Source organism: Fukomys damarensis, unplaced genomic scaffold (assembly GCF_012274545.1).
Source record: "Fukomys damarensis isolate Sample0158 unplaced genomic scaffold, DMR_v1.0_HiC HiC_scaffold_33, whole genome shotgun sequence".
NCBI classification, from domain to species: Eukaryota; Metazoa; Chordata; class Mammalia; order Rodentia; family Bathyergidae; genus Fukomys; species Fukomys damarensis.
Genome location: NW_022900945.1, coordinates 9,329,750 through 9,351,279, shown reverse-complemented (window position 1 = coordinate 9,351,279; position 21,530 = coordinate 9,329,750). Strand labels below are relative to the sequence as shown.

Below are 21,530 nucleotides of genomic sequence, written 5' to 3'. Positions count from 1 at the left end.
ATGTTGTTTAATAAATCATGTCAGGAATACTGGATATAGCTCATACACATGCAAAAAAATAATTGGACTTCTACCTTAATAGCACAAAAATCAAGTCAAAGTGTATCGAAGACTTAGAAATAGAGCTGTGGGTGCGGGTCAGTGGTAGGAGCACCTGCCTTTCACATTCTATCACTGTCATCTCCAAACAGAAAAGACACATCTGAAACCATAAAGTTCTTAGAGAAAGCATAGGGGAAGCACCTTGACATTGATCTTAGCAATGATGCTTTTAATTTGAAACCAAAACACAGGCCTCACAAGCAAAATTAAACAGGTAAGACTACATGAAACTAAAAGTTTCTGCAATGCAGAGGAGATTACCAGAGTAGCAGCTGGGAGACACAAACTTTAGGAAGCCTAAATATATGTTCCAGGAATTAACAGATTTCAAATAAATTTTTAATGTGAAACCTGTAAGTGAGGAGAATGGTTATGTCATTAGTTTGTCAAGAATTTAGATTGCTGCAGGCAAGGCAGAAAGCTGTCTTGTAAGAAAAGGATTGAGTAATAATATATGCGTATCAAAATATCATATTGTACACCTGAAATATCAGTGAAATTATGATTTTGAGTATAGATATTCACATTAATATTTACTTAATTTATTAATTCATTTGTTTAGATATTTTTGGTACTGGAGATTGGACTCAGGTCCTTGCACTTGCGAAGCAGGCACAAGAACCACTGAGCTAAATAGCCCCACAGTAATTTTTTTTTTTTTTTTCACTATGTAGTCGAGACTGACCTGGAACTCACTATGTAGCCCAGGCTGGTCTTGAACTCACAGCGATCCTCCTGCCTCAGCCTCCCAACTGCTGGGATTACAGGCATATGCCACCACACCCGGCTCTTAATATTTTAAATATAAATGTACAATGCTATGCTAACTGTAGTAGAAGATAAAAAGTGTTTAGTTCATTTTGGGTGCTGTAACACAGTACCATAAGTGAATATCTTATAAAGAATAGAAATTTATTTCTTACAGCATTAGATGTTCAAGATCGAGGCCAAAAAAAATTTGTTGTATATGGTGAACTCACTTTCATAGTCCAAGATTTCGGCTGTGATTCCCATGGTAGTAGGGGCACAAGTTCCATCTCGTGGTTCTTTAATAGGGAGACTAATCTCATTTATGTGGGCTCCATCTTCGTTACCTAATCACTTCTCAAAGGCTCTACTTCCTTGCAACATCACCTTGATGTTAAGATCGTAACAAATGAATTTGGGGAAAGATAACAAACATTCAGTCCACAACACTCTTAAGTGTTAACAGGAAGTTTGTAAAGAGAGAAAATTTTAAATTTAAGAGTATAAAGGACAAGATATAATTAATATTATGGCAGATAAGGCTGTATATGAATCATAGCTTTGTGTTTTAATCCTATAAGAATTTAAGCAATTTAGTTTTTAAGCATTTAATACTATGCATATGGTTTTGCTGCATTTCTTCTATATTAATGTATTACATTTTCATTATTCTTTTATTTTTGTTTTAAATTTCCATTGTGATTTTTTCTGTTACATGGATTATTTAGAATTATGTTTTTTAAATTTTTAAATATTTGAAATTTTCTTAGATATCTTCCTGTTACTGATTTCTGGTCTGACAACATTTATGAGTGTGATTTTAATTCTATCACTTTTATTTATTGAAGTTTGTTTTATACTCTGGAATGTGGCCTAATTATAAAAAATACAAATTATTCTGGTAGAATTGAAAATATTACACATTCTTCATTACATAGTGTTAAATTCTACAAATATCAATTAGACTAAGGAATTTAATAGTATTGCTTAGCTAATCAATGCCACTAATTTTTTTACTGGTTCTATCAATTATTAAGAAGTAAGTATTCATATCTCCTGCTATAATTATAGAGTTATCCTTTTTAATTCTGACAGTTTTATTTGATGCATAGTTGGGTTCCATTATAAGGCAAATGAACATTATGATTGTTATCTGTTCCTGATAAACATCCCTTTTGAACTTTCTCCTTTCTCAGACATGTTCAATTAAATATTATTATCAGCATTGTATTCTTAATGTTTGAATTTTTTTTACATAACTTGCTTTCCACTTTTCTGTATCTTTAGATTAAAATTACATATCTGACAGCAATATTCAATGGATCTTTATTTTTAAAAAAGATTCCAATAATCTTTTTCTTTTAATTTAATATTTAGGGCATTAACACTTAATTATTGATTATTTTGATTATTTTAACAGGTCTAGTATTATATTATTTGATTTCTGCTCTGTTTTGTTATATGTTAGGTGTTTTCTTCTTGTTTCTTTCTGTCTTTTTAAACATTATTTAAAAATTTTATTTATATTCCATCATGATTGACTTACCTGTTGGAGTTTTCATGAAATCTCTGCACTATATTGTTTACTATATAAATCTTTAACTTTCCTGAGTTGACTTAATTTTAGTATCATACCCCTTCACATAAACTGTGGAAATTAAATACCTTGTAGTTCACTTAATCTTACCACCCTTTATGGTATAATATTCATTCACATTATATGTTTTGGGTGTGGGCCCCCCAAATGTTAAGTTGTGATTCTTTGGATTCTGTTGTAAGACTATTGATGTTTTTCTTTTAGCATTAAACTTTAGATGCTTTTGTTCATCCTTCGGTGTTCTCAGGTGTGAAATTTTTTCCAGATAGTTGAATCTTACTCCAGCATGCCAGTTACTTTACTTCTTTAAGTTTAGATTTTTTTCCTGAAAAGAGGCCAATAATATATCACTTATAATATTAAAATAAATGTTGACATTTATACAAAAATCTCATTTCTTATCTATAGCTTATGGTAAAGGCATTTATGTTAAGATGAATATACTCATTTTATATAGTAATGAAAATTGGACTGCCTTGATCAATTAGAGAAGATGCGTCAAAGATGAGAAGTATCTCGGTACTATTGAGAAGTGAGGACTATTTTATTTGAAGTGTAGGATTATGAAAAGGAATTGTGGTAAATATTGGGAATATAGAAAGGAAAGTGAAAGGAGTTGAGAGAGAAGTGTAAGTTTATTATCAGTTTCTCAGTACCTACACTGCAGAGTACTCCTGAACCGTGCTAGCTTCCTTTCTTTTCCTTCATTAATTTTATTGGCACATTTTAGGTATACACTATGGTGACACTCATCACTGGGAATGTGCACCTTTACGTGAGGTATCTTGGGTCTTATTTTTCCCCATTCTCCTGCCCTCCCTTCCTCCACCCCTCCCTATTTACAAAGACTTTGTTTCCATTTTTTCCTTTTTTCATATTTGTTCAAAATTCTTTACTTTCCCCTACTCCTCCCACTTCTCCTTCCCCTTTTGCTATTTTCTTCCTATTTCACATTATCTAGTATACATTTTGATTCTTATTTACACTTTCAGTTTCTCACACCAGAGAAACTATTGAGTATTTACACATGTGTGTCCTATTTATTTTACTTAAGAAGAGTATGGCCTCAATGTGGGTCCATTTAGCTACAAATTCTCTAGTTTATTATTCTTTATCTAAAAAAAAAAAAACCACCCAACAACACATATTCTTTATCCACTCTCTAGTTGATGGGCAATTAGGCTGTTTCTAAATTTTAGCTATTACAGACTGTGCCACTATGAACATGGGTGCACTTATATTGCTGTGGTATGATTCTTTTAATTCTTTCGGGAAGATATTCAGCAGGGGAATATCTGGGTTAAATAGGACCTCTAATCCTTGTAACTTCACACTACTCTTCCCTACCTACTGCTCCAAGCTTCTCCCTGACTCAGAGCCTTTGCACTTACCATTGCCTCTGCTTAACATGCAATCCATCAAATTATACCTGTCCTGACTCCATTTACTATCTGAGATGGTAAGTGGTAATAAATAACTTAAATCCCAACAGTAAATAAGCATGTCAGTCATATTATCCCAAATATAAAGACCCAATTCAAAAATGGGCATGAAATGGACATTGAGATGGTAAGTGGTAATAAATAACTTAAATCCCAACAGTAAATAAGCATGTCAGTCATATTATCCCAAATATAAAGACCCAATTCAAAAATGGGCATCTGAAATGGACAGACATTTCTCAGACAAAGAAGTAAAAGCAGCAAATAAACATATGAAATATGTTCAATATCACCAGTCATTCAAGAGATGCAGATGAAAACAACACTGAGATTCCACCTCACCCCACAAAGAATAGCTGCTATCAAGAAATCAACCAATAACAAATGTTGGTGGGGTTATGGGGAAAAAGGAACCCTGCTCCACTGCTGGTGGGAGTGTACACTGGTGCAACCACTGTGGAAATCTGTGTAAAAATACCTCAAAAAACTAGGATTAGATGTTTTAGCTTTCTTTAGAGAAAATGTTCATTAGATGCATATTTATTAGAGGCCTACCATGCATTAGGGATTCTTCCAAGTGTTTGGCACAGAGTGATAAACAAAGCAGACACAGTCTCAACTTCCATAGAGCTGTAGAACTCTCCTAAGTTTTTACCAAAACATTTATTTTGTAACTACCAAGTCTCGTACATTCTGCTAGAACTCTTACTTTAAAACAATGAAAACAGTAGTGTTACTCTCCTATTTGTACTCCATTGGTCAGTGTGCCTGTAGCTAAGGAGACAGTGCAAGTTGTCTTCCAAAGTGTGTCACTTCTAAAAGTGAAAGAAGTTGCTATTAATAACTTAATTAGGACCTCAGGTGTAGATTGGGACTTCCTGTGATAACTTGAGTGAAGACATGCACCAGTTCCCTTTGCAAATAGTGATTGTTATAGAAACTTATTTATCAGCAACCGTGACCCCCAATTTTTTATGTTTTGCCTATTTCTTATGTATGTATTAGACATAAAACTACCCACAGTTTTCATCCTTTGCTGTCTTGTATCAACCCAGTTAATCCACCTACTCTATCTTATTGCCCCTGTCTTCAGCAAGAATTTAGTGGAATCAACCTACCAAGAATTTCCCTAGATAAGAAGACTATTCTTAGTAATTTTCATCCATCAATCCCCTACTGTGCCCCTTGGCTATAAATCACCATTTATTTTTATTGTATTTAGGGATGATCCTAATCTCCATCCTCTACCAAATAACCACCCCTTGATGATGGAGCTATACAGAAGGGAGATTATTGCAAAAATGACTCTACAAAATGCTTGTGAGACAGGCCAGGCTGGTAAGATGTAGAGACTGGGAGATGAGAAATTTGATCAATTGTCAAGGCTGCCAATTTTTTGCTAAACTGATTTTGCAGAGTTCTTGCTAAAACAGGAATAAATAGATCAAAGTATAGAGCCCAAGGCAGAAAGAGAAATCAGAAAAGACTAGTTCAAGTTTGGTAGAGAGAATCTTTGTTCACTTTCCCTTGAACATTTTATCCTATCTCTGCCAAAATAATTAACGTATCCTGGCAGAGCTCGGATAAAATACTTTTTTTCTGTGGCTTCATGGCTCCTTGTGTATAATGTAATATTTGCCACAATACTTTGAATTTTTTAACTTTGCCACCTTTAGTAGAATGTAACTGTTGAGAGGACAATCTTCATTTTTCAGCACCATGGTTCAAAATAGTTACCCAGCATTTTTTGAACAAGTCTAATCCAATTTTCACTTATAAAACTGTAGTCAAATGAGTTGGCATTATTTTTGTCATTTGTCATTCTGACGGTCAATAATTTTTCTAGATAATTACCCCACCATTCATGCATATCTTGGATATAAACATGTAGTTACAAGGATTTAGAAGATTTCGTGACAAGTAAACAATGTATTTGCTTATATGTTACTAAATGTAGACACTGCATATGAAGCAATTGAGATAGTTAAAATAAGAGGTGGTGTTAAGGAGATGAAGAAAGATCAATTAATTTGAACTACATTTGGAGCTAAAATCTACAATGCATATTGATAAAGCTTAATTGGGACTCTAAACTATTAGGTATTATTTACTGAAATAAGAAGGGCTTATTTAGAGAGTAAAGATTTTTGGCAGCAAAGAAGAGCTTGGTAAGGTGCCAAGCTTAAAATGCACCTAAAAGATTTTCAAGCAGAAATGAAAAATTTGAGACATTAGCAATTATATCTGTGAGCAGTATCCACTTACAAAGCAGAGAGAGATGAAAGGGGGCGTAGTACAAAGTCCTCCAGAAGTCCAACGTGAGGAGATTTGGTAGAAAAGGAAGTGCCTGTAAACCACTCTAAGTAGGAAGAATGTGAAAGGTAGAAGAAAGAGTACAGATTGGTATTACAGAGTTTGAAAAAAGGGTGTTCCAAGAATGACAGATGATTAAGGAAGAAAGATTTTCAACAACATTAAAAAATAAAAAAGTTCCATTTTTATTTAATATCATAAAATCTGTTGTGGTTTAGATCAAGAATGTATCCCAGGTAGGGGAAAGGTAATAAGGGAAAAGAAAAAACTTTGAGAAAATGAAAAAATGGAAATGAAGTGTTTGTAAATGGTGGGGGGGTGAAGTGAGGGCAGGGAAAAGGAGAAAAAATGAGAACCAAGACCTGTCGTGTGAAGGTACAGGATCCCATCTGAACTCGATTTTGTCCCCTTCCCCTCCCATCTTTCCCTTCCCTCTCCAACTCTTTTCCCCTTTCCATTTGCAAAAGCTGTATTTCCATTTTTCCTTTAATTCTCTTTTGAACTCTTTTCCCTTCCTTTCCTAGTTTCTTTGTCTATCCAAAAAAGACAAAAAAAATTTTTTTTAGGCAACTATCATTTTCTACCAGAGTTAAGAAAAATAACAAAATTGATTACAATTACAGTGTTCTTGGTAAACATCACTAGATTGGTAAATCAAATGTGACCTGCAGCTGCCATTATATCTTTCTGTCTTACATAACCAGCCAACCTTACTTGTATGTAAACAAACTTAAAGCCTCATTTAAGGAGAGTATTTTTGTAACACACAGCTAAGCCACATTCCAATCAGAGCCACTGAGCTTCGTGCAGTCAGAGGCAGTCAGTTGGATCAGACTATGTCCAAGTAAGGCAAACACTGAGCTGTAACCAACCAAGTTACTTCCGTACATGTCACTTGTACTTTCTGTGAAGAAGTACTTCCTACTAACTCCCCCTAGTTCTGGAAGCTGCTGATGAATAAATTGCTTTTGACTGAGTTATACTCTGCTCAGTTGAATTTGTCTAGTTTGTATTTTATCAAGCTATATGAAAAATATGTATCAGTACTGTGTATGAGAGAAGATGCTCATATTGCATCAGTGTAACTTAAATAGTATTAAAGATAATACAGAAAATATAGAAATCTGATTCGATGCATTTATGTGTTAAAAACATTGTAATAGTCATTTTCCTCTTCCAACTCCCAAGTTGAAAAAGAACTTGGGGAAAATGATGTCTAGTAGAGTAAATAACAGGTTCTCATCAGTTTTATTAATACACCTTTCAAAATAGTCTGGGTAGCAAATAAACCTAGCTCGTGTTTTATGTTCATCTACTGTCTTATGTAGGTCAGGAATCTAAAGATGAAATTGAGGATGAAGAATTGGATGCCAGTTTTAGTATATCAGCGCTCAAACTACCCATATGCACTTCAGGTCCACTGAAGTATGCTGATGCATTAAAAAAAAAAAGCAAGAAGTTTATTTTCCTGCCCTCACCCAACCATTTTCTATCACTCATACAAAACCACTAATTAAAAACGACACAGTATCAGAGAGGAAGAGAAGAGAGCGATTTCCTACACAGGGACCTGGAATAAAATTCCAAATGCTTAATTATGTTGATAAATATTACATAGAACAAAAGAAGCAGGAACTCCATAAAGAAAAAGTAGCAGCTGTAGCCACAGCGCAGGCTGCCCAAGAAAGAATTAGCCTAACTGCTTATGAAAATTTAAACAAGAAAAAATATATTGCACAAGAACTAATTGACAGATATAAGACAATTCAGAGAGGTTTACAGCGACTTTTACAGGAAAGATTAAACTATCTTGCAAAAGCAAAAGAGAGAAGAATGCTCTTTCTAGAACAAAAAAAAAGGCTACAGACCACTTATTAATTCAAAATTTAAATAATGAGCGTACCCTCTTGCTCAAAGGAATGGCTAAAATCGACAGAATGAACAAGAGTGAGGCTGTCCTAAAAGAGAAAAAATTGATGGTTCAGGAAGAACTTACAGCAGAAAAATATCAGAAGATTTTACATAAGCACATGAAGGAATATAGGTAAGCACAATTTATATATGATAGAAGCTTTTAAAGCCAAATACATGTGAATATTGCATACTGAATACTGAAGTTTAATAAATGATATTTTGGTTGTAGCATGCTATGTTCTACTTTGGAAATGTAAACAAACAGGGGAAATGAGGCACACATTTATTATGAAAGTTTAGACAGTAGCTCTCTCTTCCCTCCACCTCTCAGTCTCACTCTTCAAAACCGGCTGAATTTAGATGTTCTTGTCCTAAACATTATCATCAGCCTTCTGGCCAGTGCCAGAAATCCCAGAGTCCTTTACACTTCAGCCTCCCTCGCTGTCAAAATCAAATGTGTTTTCCTATCATATTACTTCTAGAAGGAGTGTTTCAAATAGGTCATTTTTTAATATTACCTCTTCTCTTCCAGTTAAAACTCTTCTAATATAAGAATTCACATTATCCTTCCTCGTGACAGTCCTACCTCTATTCTCAGTTCTTCCTCACACAAATGTTTGCTAACATATGGACCTCAACTGTTTCTAAATAAAATTCTGGTTGTGTCATTTCCTACTTAAATATGTTGATAGCTTGCAATTCCCAAAGGAATGAAATTTAATCTCCTCCGAGTGGCATTTCAGAAAATATGCTCTACTCTAATATCATCTCACTCTAAATTTTCTACTGTAGTTTCTGCCCTCTTCACCTAACAGCACTCTGCTCTAGACAGAATGAATCAATTTCCATTCTATCGAGCTTTCGGATTTTTATCTCTGTGGTTGCTGATGCTTTTCTCTCACCTGTGTACTCTGCTAGGACACTGTTAACGCTGTCTGTATTTTACATTTTATGCAAATCAGAATGCTTTGGGGTTTTCAAATTAGTGAGTAAGCAGTGATTCAATGTGAAGGAAAAGACATTCTTTCCTTGAAAGAAACACATCAAAAGTGGCCAATAGTTGACTGTGTGCAACTGTATTTCACCTTTATATTCCTTATCATCTCAAGTCTTAACAGTTGTCAGTAAAAAGCATATATCATAGTTACTTAGATTGCGAAGTCCTTTATAAAGTAATTTGGTCCATTTTTCCACATCAGGGACTACTACTGTGTTTAATTAACACATTCAGTAAGTATTTATCAAGGAAAATAACTATAAATTTCAATTAGTAATAGGTATAATTTAATTTAAATTATACTATAGTCTCTGAGAAGTCTGAGAGTTTTTGCTTATTTATTCTCCACATGTTAGCTACTAGAATGAGACAGTGCATATTTTTCCAGAGTTTGTATAATGAAGATGTGTGTGTGTGTGTGTGTGTGTGTGTATGTGTGTGTGTGTGTGCTGAGAATTAAACCCAGGTCCTTGTGAATACTGAGCAAGCACCTTTAGCTCGAGCTACATCTCCAGCTAGGATTATTAAATGAATTGTATAAAATATAATTAACTAAGCTATGAAACTAGCTTCACTAGTAATTAGAATAGTTATCTGTTTTGGCACAAGTGCTTATTTCATGACAATATACTTGTCCACAATTATTTTTTCTTTTTCTTCCTGATCATTGGCCTTTTTCCCAAGGAGTACTTATTTTAAGTTTACAGAGTACTTAAATCCAAGTAGTAATTCCCTTTTAGCTCTTAAAGATTCCTGTCACAAGTAATATGGGGTGATAAACATCATTTGGCCCAAGAAACTGAAAATCTAGGTAGAATTTAAGGAACAAGGCAGTAGTACTACCAGAGTTAAATAATCATACAAGCAATAATACAAAAATTATCAAGATAGAATTAAACTTTGGGGCAGATAATAAATGTGAGTAATGGGGAACTGGAAGGAAAAAAATCTGTCCTTCCTCACCTCTCACAAGGTTCATGGCTGAGACTCCTTTAACAAAAGACAGATTTACTAGAAAAAACCATAAAAAATTTATTTAATAAAAAAATCTACAAGGCACAGAAACCTTCAGAAATGAAGAGCCAGATGTTTAGGAAAGACTATGCCTAAATTTTTGATGAAAAATGAACTGTTGAATCGAAACATGGTTGGACAAAAAGGATGGATGAACTAACTGGTAATAGACTCTGCAGGACTTAGGGAGGATTGTTTGTTCATATTCTTTGTGGCCTCTTTGTGTAACATCCCCTCCATCCAGGTACAGAACAGGAAATCAATCATATCAGTGTCTTTAGAAGGACGGGATCACAAGAACTTCAGAGAAATCTTTTTGCTTCCACAGTTTTCACAGTTTTCTCCAATTTAAAAAACTCAGTATGCTAAGGTGCCATATTTGTGGATAGTGTTTTCTGCACTCCATCAAAACTTCTACATAGATGGCTTAATGTAATATCAAAGTGATGGTACACTTCAGTTCTCCTCTGCCTTTCCTACAAAGGGAATAACAAACATCCTTGCTCCTCTGAAAACTCATGCTCCAATGGCAAACACGAGCATAGCTTAGAATTATCACACAAAAAGTTGAAATAAAAGTATTATCATATATTAAATTTAGGAAAAGGATAGGATGTTGAAAGACTATTACAACGAGCAAATTTAGAAAGTTCTGAAGAGGTAAAGTGTGAGGAGAAGAAGGAGCTGATGAATAGTTTTCTGCCTGTAGAAGAAGAATTATACAGGAGAGCAGTTGAAAGTGTAATTCCGTGAAAACAGATGTGAACTCAAGGGAAAAATTAACTAAGTCTCAGTGGACTTTCACATAATAAAGAGCATTAGGAATCCTATAGAAAGAAGCAGTGAATTTTACATATGTATTTTACCATGAAATTTTCTTTTCAAGAAATAGATGAGAAATCAATTCCTAGAACAAACTGAACAGTTTGTCTTAGACAAATGCAAAAAAAAATTTTACTTTTTATGATGAAGACTTTTTTATTTAAATGAGATAGATGCTCCAAGATAATTGACTCAATATATTTCAATCTATATGTAGTGAATTTAAATTTCATTAGTTGTCGAATTTATTTTAGGAACATAAAATATGTGGCTCATATAAATATAATATGTATACACTTGAAACTTTTATTTAATCCAGTAATGCAAAATAAAATAGGATATTACAACTAGTCCAAATGAGAATTTAGATTATGAATATATGTAGAAAATAAAAAATACCAAAATACATTTAGAGGTATAGGCAGAACTAGTCAGTATCTACCAGGAGATAATCAATTGTATACTCACTGGACAAGATGCATTTACATTTCTATTAAAAATGAATCACTTACATTTTTCACATTTTTTTCAATTTATAGGGTAGTAGAATAGCTCAAAGAGATTGAAAGGCACAGGCGGCTCCAAATGGTATGGTAGACAGAATGCCAAGTAATTTCATTTTACTTTTTCAAAAATTTTTCAACTTTTTTTTCTTTTTTCTTTTTACTTTTTTTTAATCTTTCACATTTTCATATTTTGATGCTAATCAACCAAAGTTTTGCACTAGTGATATTTTAAGTGTCCCATCTATCTGCCTATTATCTAACTATATATGTATAATATTATTATACATATTGTATATGTATATATTTAACAATGTACAAGTATATAAATGTTTAGGATTTGTATTAAAATACTTAGAGCTCTTTATAGCCACTTTTTACTCTAAAAATCACTATGATTAACAAATATAATATAAAATTATAAAATTGTATGCGCGCGCATATGTGTGTGTGTGTGAGAGAGAGAGAGAGAGAGAGAGAGAGAGAGAGACTGGAGACTGAATTGGGAGCCTTGCACATGTTAGGTGAGTGCTGTTCCTCTGAACAGTACTCCTAGGCTTTCCCATTTTTTAATTTGATAGAAGGTCTCACTAAGTTGCCCAGGCTGGACTTGAACTTGCTTTGCTCCTGTGTCAGCCTCTTGTTTCAGACCTGTACCAGTATGCTCAGTTAGGAAAATTTTAATTAATACAAATACATTTACCTTTTCCTGGCTATAAGCAGTATTTTCTTAAGTATGAAAAAATCTATTATTCTGACACAAATTTAAAATTATTTTTCTCAGTGCATACTTTATCCATATATATATAACTTTTGGAAATAATTTTCTATATTTTATTAAAATTTTATTTTGGAAGAGGCAATGAAGGCTAATCTAGTATATCAAAATAAAAATCTATTTAATCAGTTTTGTTTTTATGACAGTAAATTGACTAGCAATCAATTTATGCCAGATATAGTCAAATGATCTTCCCGGCGTACCAAACTTAACTATCTTTTCTTGCAAGTTTCTGCAAAGATACAATCCTTGAAAGCAAGCAGGAATAAGGCAATGTATTGCTTATATCAGCAGTATGTCCCAAAAATATTCCTGAGTTTTACTCTAAATTTTTCTAAATACAGATTGAATATTCACAAGCAGAAAGGAACTATGACTCAAAAAATAAACTTCAACAGTTTTATTCAATGCTGATACGTTTTTAGACTGTTGATCTTCATTAATTTATCAGTCACTTGACCTGTAAGCATTTTGATGAATCTCAATAATTACTGAAGTCATTACTGAAAATATTGCTCCTTCTGTGGAATGAGGGAGGAAAAAAAGGAGAAAAGAAGAAAAGATTTCTAATTTAGGAAGTGAATAAATTATTCACAGGAATAATTTAATCATTAGTTAAAGAGGTTGAAATGAGCACATCTCTGTACTGATAAAAGCTGGTCATGGGGCTCCCAAGAGGTTCTTCTTGTCTGTGACCCAGAATGTGATGACACAGCTCAGCACAGGACATCATGGTTTCCATTTTGAAGTAATTGGTTAGCGTGAAAGTCTAGCAAATAAAGCAGTTATACAATTTTATTATTTTCTATTTATTTGGTCCCATTTGATCTCATATTACCCTCGTTATTCACTATGGCCTTTGTATTCTTATTTATAAAGCTTTCCTGCAGTCAACCTTCACCATAATCATAGCTAACTTTCAGATTCATGAGAACTACCTCCTAATGGCCTTACAGACACATTATTGAGTTTCTACAATCTTTATCGTACCTATCATTGATAAACTCATTTGCATAGACACAGAAAGACCCTCTCACTAATTGGAAAGACCCTACTTTTCAAATCTTAATTTTACATTTATTTGTGATTAAAATCTATCTTTTCAACTATTTTCTTTCTTTTCTTTCACCCCACAAATTCTTCAAATATGTGATCATGTTCCTTGCTTAAGTAACCTCTGTTATGAATTTATTTTCTTTTTGTTTCTAGTGTAAGGTCCAGGGTTATTTTGTTCATTTTGTCCAGTAACTCTGGAGTCCTTCTGTTTCATTGTATCTCCAATGCTAACTCCCCTCCACCACAAATTCTTACCTTAGAACAATTCAGATATTTGTCTTCGCTTTATTCATTCAGATTAAAAATGGCAAGAAAAAAATTACTGACTTGTAGATTTATGCCAGTGTTAATTTTATGGGCTACAACTTAGTCTGTGCTGTCACTTGTCCTTGTTCTTACTACACACGAGAGCAGTTTCAAACTTTCTCCAACTCTAGAGCTTCCTGTGCACACACATATGGCCTCTACTTCTCAGTACACTACTTCATTTCCCAAAGAAATTGTAGGCCTCCAATTTGCACTCCCTGGCTTTACTATATCCATTTCTATAAAATCCTATAAAATCATGAATTTACCCTAACTTCCTTTTCTCCTGTCTCTGGATTAGGTTTCCATTATTTAAAGCTAATATTCTCTCTATCTACTCTTAGTAAGCCTTAAAATCAAATAATATGAGACCACCTGTATTAGTCAAAAGAATGGTTCCCAGAAAAGTGGATAGCCTATTCTAATCTCCAGGTCTAATAATATGTTGAGATACCACACCTGTGAACGTTCTGGTAGAGGTGACTCTGCATATGTAATGAGGGATTTCGGTAAAGCCTCATTAAAATAGGGAGATTATTGGATTATCCAGTTGGGCAGTGTGTAATCATATTAGACTTTAAATGCAGAAGTAAAAGAGAAAATCAGAAAGATTCAAAGTCTGAGAAGCATTTGACATTACTTTCTGGTTTGAAAATGGAAGGGGCACATACATGTATGAGAAGAAAATGAATTTCGAAGACAGAGCTCATGAAAGAGACCCTAAAGATCTGACTGAGAGCTATAGCCATGGATAACATCTGGATTTTAACCTTATGAGAACTATGCATGTAACTCTACTGAGCATGCCGTGCCCGGACTCCTGACCCATGGAAACTGTGAGCTGACACAAGGTTGCTGTAAGCAAGCACATTTTGTCACACAAATGGGTGGAAAATGGAAATTTCAGTTTTGTCCTTCTTTATTCAAGTTTGCTTTGGTTGTTGCTAGTTGCTTTGGTTTACAATTCTACTGCATTTCCATACCAAATTACAACTTAATAAATTCAAAACACTTAAATTTAATGCATTCTGAGTTGGTCTAAATTAAATGTCTAAAATGTAATATATATTTAAAACAAATGAAAATGTTGATTTCTACCCAAATGTTCTTGCCATACAAATGGGCATTATTTTGAATCTAATTATCAATTTTGGGAGAATTGAAAGCTTAATAATATTGGTATGTTATAATTGACCACTAATTAAGGTTTTTTTAAATTTTCATCAGCTATATTTTCTTATCTTCAGGTATAAGCCTCGGATATCTTTTTTTTCTTCTATTAAATTCATTTCTTATTTTATGGTTCTCTGTTCATTTTCATTTTTCCAACTGTTTAATGTTAGTATGTAGAAATGCAATTGAATATTGGGTATTTCTTTTAAATTCTTTTAAGGTTTTTCTTCTTTACTTTCAAAATATCAGTTCAGTAGCTTCTTACTATACCTTGTGAGTTGGACTGCCTTTGACTAAACATGAAAATGGGTAGAGAGAGCTTATATGAATCATCTAATATACTGTGAGCTTCAGAGCTGTATTTTAAACAAGAATGGCTGTACTAACTCGTAATTCTTAACTCTTACCTCCATTTTTTTTTTTTTTTTTTTGGTACCGGGGATCGAACTCGGGTCCTTCTGCTTGCAAGGCAGGTGCCAGAACCACTGAGCCAAATCCCCCAGTCCCTTAACTCTTGTCTCTCAATGGCTCCTGATATTAAGCTCCCTGGGTGTAACCATGGATAGCCAGGCTCTTGAAAATCAACATTACTCAAAGAAAACTATAATTTTTCTCCCATCTGGTTGTTCTTCCTACATTTCCTGTTCTGATGAATGCCAGTTTTATCCATTCAGTAAAAGGAATTGCTAAATATTCCTGTATGAATTTTTAGAGTATTAATTTATTTACTAAACTTCCAATTTGAATCTTGACCCTGTGGGTTGCATGCAGACAGCTACCTTCTAGCTGTGTTCTGATAGGGCCTTCCTTCTGTGAGTGTGCTCACTGATACTCTTCTGAGAACATTACGTTGTATCAGAACCTACCCATGTGACTTAGTTTAACCTTACTAACCTCTGAGAAGCCCTAGCTCCAGATGCAGTTGCAATCTAAGGTGCTGGGGCTAGGGTTTTAACATGAATTTGGGGGAGACACATTCTGTCTATAGCAGTGTCCTAGAAGAAGCCTGGTTTTAGAAGAGTCTTAGGTAGAAGTTCTATGAATTGTGACATGGCTGTCAAATGCCTTTTGGGGAGTCTAAGAGATGGTTTGTAAGAATTTTCAGTTTTAGGCAATGGAAATCTGAACAAATATTAGTCCAATATGAATATTATTTAATGATATAAAATTCTAGAAATAAAGAGTTCTTTTTAGGATTTATATATGTGTTTTGGTGGAATCTAATTTTCATTGCTAAGGTTTAGTTGTCATGATTTCAATAATATAAAACTACCACATTGTTTTTCTTTTTCCCCCATGTAGGGCTCAGGAAATACATAAAAGACACTGTGAAGAGAAGTTTGTTCTTGATATGATTGCTTCTCAAAAAGTCTGTCAAAGATTTCAAGATGTTAAAACAAAAGTTGCAACTGTGAAAACAAATGCTTTTAAATTCCCAATGGAATGACAAAATGAACCAATATAATTATAATTTTGGCAATTATTTTAGATGAAGGGCTAGAAATTAATACTCTAAAGGAAATATTTTACATCACAATGTTAATTTATATTTAAATCTAAAAATATAAAGAATAACTATTTCTTATGTTGATCATAATTTAACTTAAATCCTGTTGACTTAGTGTCTTCCAGTGATTACTTATATATCCAAATTCCTAAAGAACAAGTAATACTAATTTCATTCATTGCAGGCAATACTATAAAGATTACTGCTAATATTCTCTGTCAGTGTAGCAGTTTGTAAGGTGTTTTCAGTTGTTCTGGTAACCATAGCACAATAATATTTGTCACTATTTCTGACTTTTGAGACACCTTGTATTTGGATTATTTTACTTCCTCTCCTTTCATATATTTAACTATATTTTCTGTTAACTTTATTGAAACAATTTCCAGCTTTTTTCAAAATAAAGATCTAAACATTGCATCAATGATTCAGGCATTTGTAAAAATACGGACAATTCAAACCATGTAAACATTTTTAGTACCTTCCTTGACGATTGTAAGATTTTTGTATATTTATTTTGTTTGCCTTTTTATTGCAGCTATGCAGAGGAAGGGAAGAGACAAACAAGTGAGAATCCGTGTAATTTGCAATTGTGACCACAAAGTGCACAGAACTGATTTACTTAATACTGACAGTAGAGAACTTGGAAAATGAAAGAAATATTAAAATGATATAGGATTTGTGTCAATTTTCAATAGCTTTTGTTATAGGCAGTATGATCAAAATATACTGCAAATGTATAATTTTTAATGTATTACAGTAAAAGACATGCTATCATTAATTGCTCTCAAAATACTTTTCCTTGCTTTGAACACACTTATCCTATCATTCTTGTCATTTTCTGAAGCAGTTCTGGAAATCCTCTTTAGTAAGTGTCATTATTAGGTGTGATCAAAATATCAGTGAAAAATCTGTCAAATACCATCCAACAGTCTTAGAAAAACATCATACACCTCATTCACTCAATGTGACACTGTACAACTTCGGACTCTTCTACAGAGTCAATGACCATGAAAAGTGTTTTGGAGCAATTCACAACCGAGATTTGGGAAAACTAGGAGAGTGCAGCTTAACACAAAAGAGGAAATCCAGAACTACTTTAGAAAGTAGCAAAAATTATGGAATAAGTGTGATTGAAGCAAAGGGGGGATATTTTGGGGAAATATTAATTGCAATAATTTTTAATATTTAAACATCCACTGAATTTTTTATCATATACTTTGATCATATTCTGCAAAAAGTACAAATGGGGCTACTGTGCAGTGATGAATAGCATAACACACCTCAGTTTGACGTAGTGAGTTACCTAATCTCTCTGTTACTCCAGTTTTCTATTCTGTTCTTGGAAATAATTCATACATTTTGGAATTTTCATGAAAATAAAAATCCATATCAGATAATGTTATGAAGTTTAAATGAAAAACACATAAATAAAGCAGTGCAGTATTTTCCATGGATTAATCATTTAATAAAAATAAGTATACAGTAGTGGAGGCAGAAATCAACTTTTCTGTGTCATTCTAAGAGAATTGATTCGTTTTTTATGTGAGATTTGAGAAGAACCACCAAGAAATGCTAAGCTTATTGGTATGATAGATTTGAAGTCATTCATTCAGTTAGTGCATTAACTGAATGCGCGTTGCCCTTTCTTTATTCTGATTCCATATAGTAAATCTTCTGTAGATTTTATCACACAAGTAGTAAATAGAAATTTGCTTGACTTTTGACCCAACAGCGAGCTTTTTGAAAGCAAGGAATATTTTTCTCATCTGTGTGTCTCTATTACCTTGTCCTAAAGCAGGTGTTATACATTATGCTTTTTTCCTGTTTTTACCTCTTATGTACAGTTCTAAGTCAATCTTGTGTCATTTATTGCCACTTTTCACGTTTAATCATGTTTAGGTTACAACTTCAGTTCTAATATATCTTGTGTGTTTCCAAAATACATGTTAGAAATCACTGCTTTGAAAGCCTGAAATATATATAAAATTTGTACCAGGGATCAAACTCAGATCCTTATGTTTGTGAGGCAGGCGGTGGAACCACTGAGCTAAATCCCTGGCCTATCCTGAAATATTTTTAAAATTATACTTTAAAATGGAATTAATTCATATGTTTTTATTATTTCCCTACCCTCCAGTATCTTTCTTCACCTTCTGTACTCTAACATTCATAGATGTGGAACCATCTACATGGTTTCTGGTATTAAAAGCTTAGGAAGTAACTTTTAGTCCTTTCAACTCCCTCATACCATTGTACTAAACATCGCACTAAACATGGAGACGGGCTAGCTTTTCACTAATTTCTTTTTCTCTTTCTTCAGGGCACAGATTGTCTGTATGTGCCACCATCCCTTGCAGTTAATCGAAGCCTACCGTTGAGTTCTAGCTGACGGATTCTGGGGAAAAGTGACAGCAGCCCTTTCAGGTGTGTCCTGTGTCCTATGCTCCAGGATCTTTCATTTACTCTACCCATTGTGAGAAATATCTTAAAGACCACCAAACCAGTAGCCTGTAGAAGGAAAGAACCTGGACTTGTGGATCAGAGTATGATCAAATATACCTGATCTGTGCTTTACATAATGCAAAGTAAAATTCAATTATATTAAGGTTACTGCAATTCCAACAGTTATATTAGACTAGTGATTTAATCAAGGGAGATCTTGTTACCAGAAATATACATAGTACAAAAACTCAACCTGTGTAGTGTTGGCGTTCTTGCTTAGTGAGGAAACCAGTATTGCAAATGGAAATAAGAACAACCAGGTCTACAGCAGTGTAGTCCAAGGACAGGCAAATTTTTTCTCTGAGGACTAAATAGTAAATATTTTAGCCTTGGTGGACCGTACAGCCTCTATTGCAATACTCAGTTACTCTATGCTATTGTAGGACAAATGCAGCCACAGATAAAATGTAAACAAGTGTGTGTGGCTACAACATAATCAAATTTCATTTTCAAAGCAGGTTGCCACCCGTATTTGGCCCATGTAGTAATTCTCTGACCCTTTGGATAAGGAATTTGGCTGTATTTTATTTATAAAAGTGTTCTAGGTTCTATCTTACAATCTTCTCTCTTCCAATATAAATCTTAAGCAGCAAATTTCTTGAATAAATTTCTACTATAACCTTCCATGTGCTAATAAATCTATCTTGAAGAGTTTTGTTGTAGATTACTATTATTTCATTTAACTACTAATAATATTAAAGTATAATAAAATAAATCACCATGAAAACAATATGTATATAATACCCAGATAAAATTGATTTACAACAGAAACTGCCATCCTGCAGCCTAAGTTAACAGAAAGATACAGTGATCAGTTACACTAAAAATGGAAGTGATTGGAAAATTAGATTGGGGACATAGAGATAAAGTACTGTGACCTCTGAAGTGAAAAACTTTTCCTAGTGGAACTTCTGTTTCTTTTGCTTCTTCCTAGAGCATCCTTCAGAGTTGCACTGGTCACTGCTGGCCTTTCGAAGTCTCCAGGTGTTTTGGCGGCAGCACCTCCTCCTGAAAGGTAACTAAAAGAGGTCATCAAATGTCTCTTGTGTTTTCCTTCCTTTGAACTAAGGATAAACTCAGAAATCAATCTAGTAGCCCAGAGTTTGAGATTGTGGAGTAATAGAAAGCAGTGATGAAAAGCAAAGGCTTTATTTAGTTCAGCTGGGTTAGAATCCTTTGTCATATCACTTGTGACAGAGAGATATTATGCACTACATAAATTTCAGCTCCTTTATCTGCAAATGAGATAATTACGAAAAGCATTTAGGACCTTACTATGTCATGGTTATCATTTATTTCATAGTATGTTACTTAAGAACAATAGCAAAAGAGATTTCATAAATTCTGAAGAAATGTCACTTTCTCCTGAAAGTCACCTGGGGCTTTAGTGATACCTTTGACCTTCTACTCTACTTGAAGTAATTGTTTTCTGAAGTCTTTTGTTTATCTGTCAAGAGGAATGGTCTTGGAATTGCAGAAAATAATAATACATACCTAAAATTCCCTCCTTATTGGGATAAGGGGATATCTCCTTGTGGTTTTGTTTGTTTGTTTGTTTGTTTGTTTGTTTGTTTTTTGGTACGGGGGATCGAACTCGGGTCCTTATGTTTGGGAGGCAGGCAGTGGAACCACTGAGCCAAATCCCTGGCCTATCTCCTTGTGGTTTTGATTTACATTTCTTTAATGATTAGTGATATTGAGCACTTTCATATATTTTTTTGACATTTGTCCATCTTCTGAGAAATATCCATTTAGTTTTATCTTCCATTCTTAAATTGGATGCATTTCTATTGAGTTGAGCTCTTTGTATTTTCAGGATATTGACCCTTGAAAATGTATATTTTGCAAATATTTTCTCTTGTGCTGTGGGTTCACTCTTCACACTTATAATTGTTTCCTTTGATATAATCTTATTCATTTTTTGTTTCCTGTGTTTTTGAAGTCTTCTCTAACAAAATTTTGCCTAATGTAAAGTATTCACTCATATTTTCTTCTTGTAGCTTCATAATAACATATCTTACACTTAAGTTATCAGTCTATTTTGAGTTAACATTTGTATATGATGAGAAATACTGATTCACTCTCATTCTTCTACATGTGAATATCCAATTTCTCCAGCATCATTTATTGAAAAGACTATTTTTTCTGTAATGCATCTTTTTAGCACCCTTGTTAAGTATCAGTTGACTACAGATGCAAAACTACTCCTCTAGCTTTTATTCTGTTTTATTGATCTATGTGATCTATGTGTTTATGACAGTCCATGCTATCTTTATAACTACAGCATTGTGGAATATTTTGAAGTTTGTAATATAATAATGTTTTGTTTTATTTATTTTATTCAGTTTTGCATTTGAGAGTTGAGTTTGTTGTTTGCTTGTTTGTTTTGGTTCTGTATAACTTTTACAAGTTTCTTTTTTATTTGTGTGAAAAATCTCATTATTTTTCGTAGGGATTGCACTGAATCCATAGGTCATTTTAGGTAATATGAACATAAACAATATTGATTTTTCTAATGAGAGACTATGAAATGTCTTTTCTTCATATATTTTTATTTTCTAAATATTTTGTAATTTTCATTGTAGAGATTTGCACTTCTTTGGTTAAACTTATTTCTAGGTATTTTGATTTACTTTTATAGTTATTGTAAGTGGGATTGCTTTCTTTTTCAGATAATATTTCTATTTCGGATAATATATTCTATTTCAGATATATATTGTTAGGATACAGTGATGCTGCTGATTCTGTATTTTGCAG

General features: G+C 33.4%; 1 protein-coding gene across 1 annotated transcript in view; it reads left to right on the top strand.

The window, feature by feature from the left end:
- The window catches only part of Lrriq3 (leucine rich repeats and IQ motif containing 3), a 123,676-nt gene extending 107,457 nt beyond the window's left edge, over window positions 1-16,219 (top strand). The window contains 5 exon segments of the mRNA XM_010605245.1: window positions 7,530-7,663; window positions 7,666-8,053; window positions 8,056-8,245; window positions 16,067-16,185; window positions 16,188-16,219. Of these exon segments, the coding sequence (XP_010603547.1) occupies window positions 7,530-7,663; window positions 7,666-8,053; window positions 8,056-8,245; window positions 16,067-16,185; window positions 16,188-16,219 (863 nt within the window).
- Window positions 16,220-21,530: the final 5,311 nt, after the last annotated feature.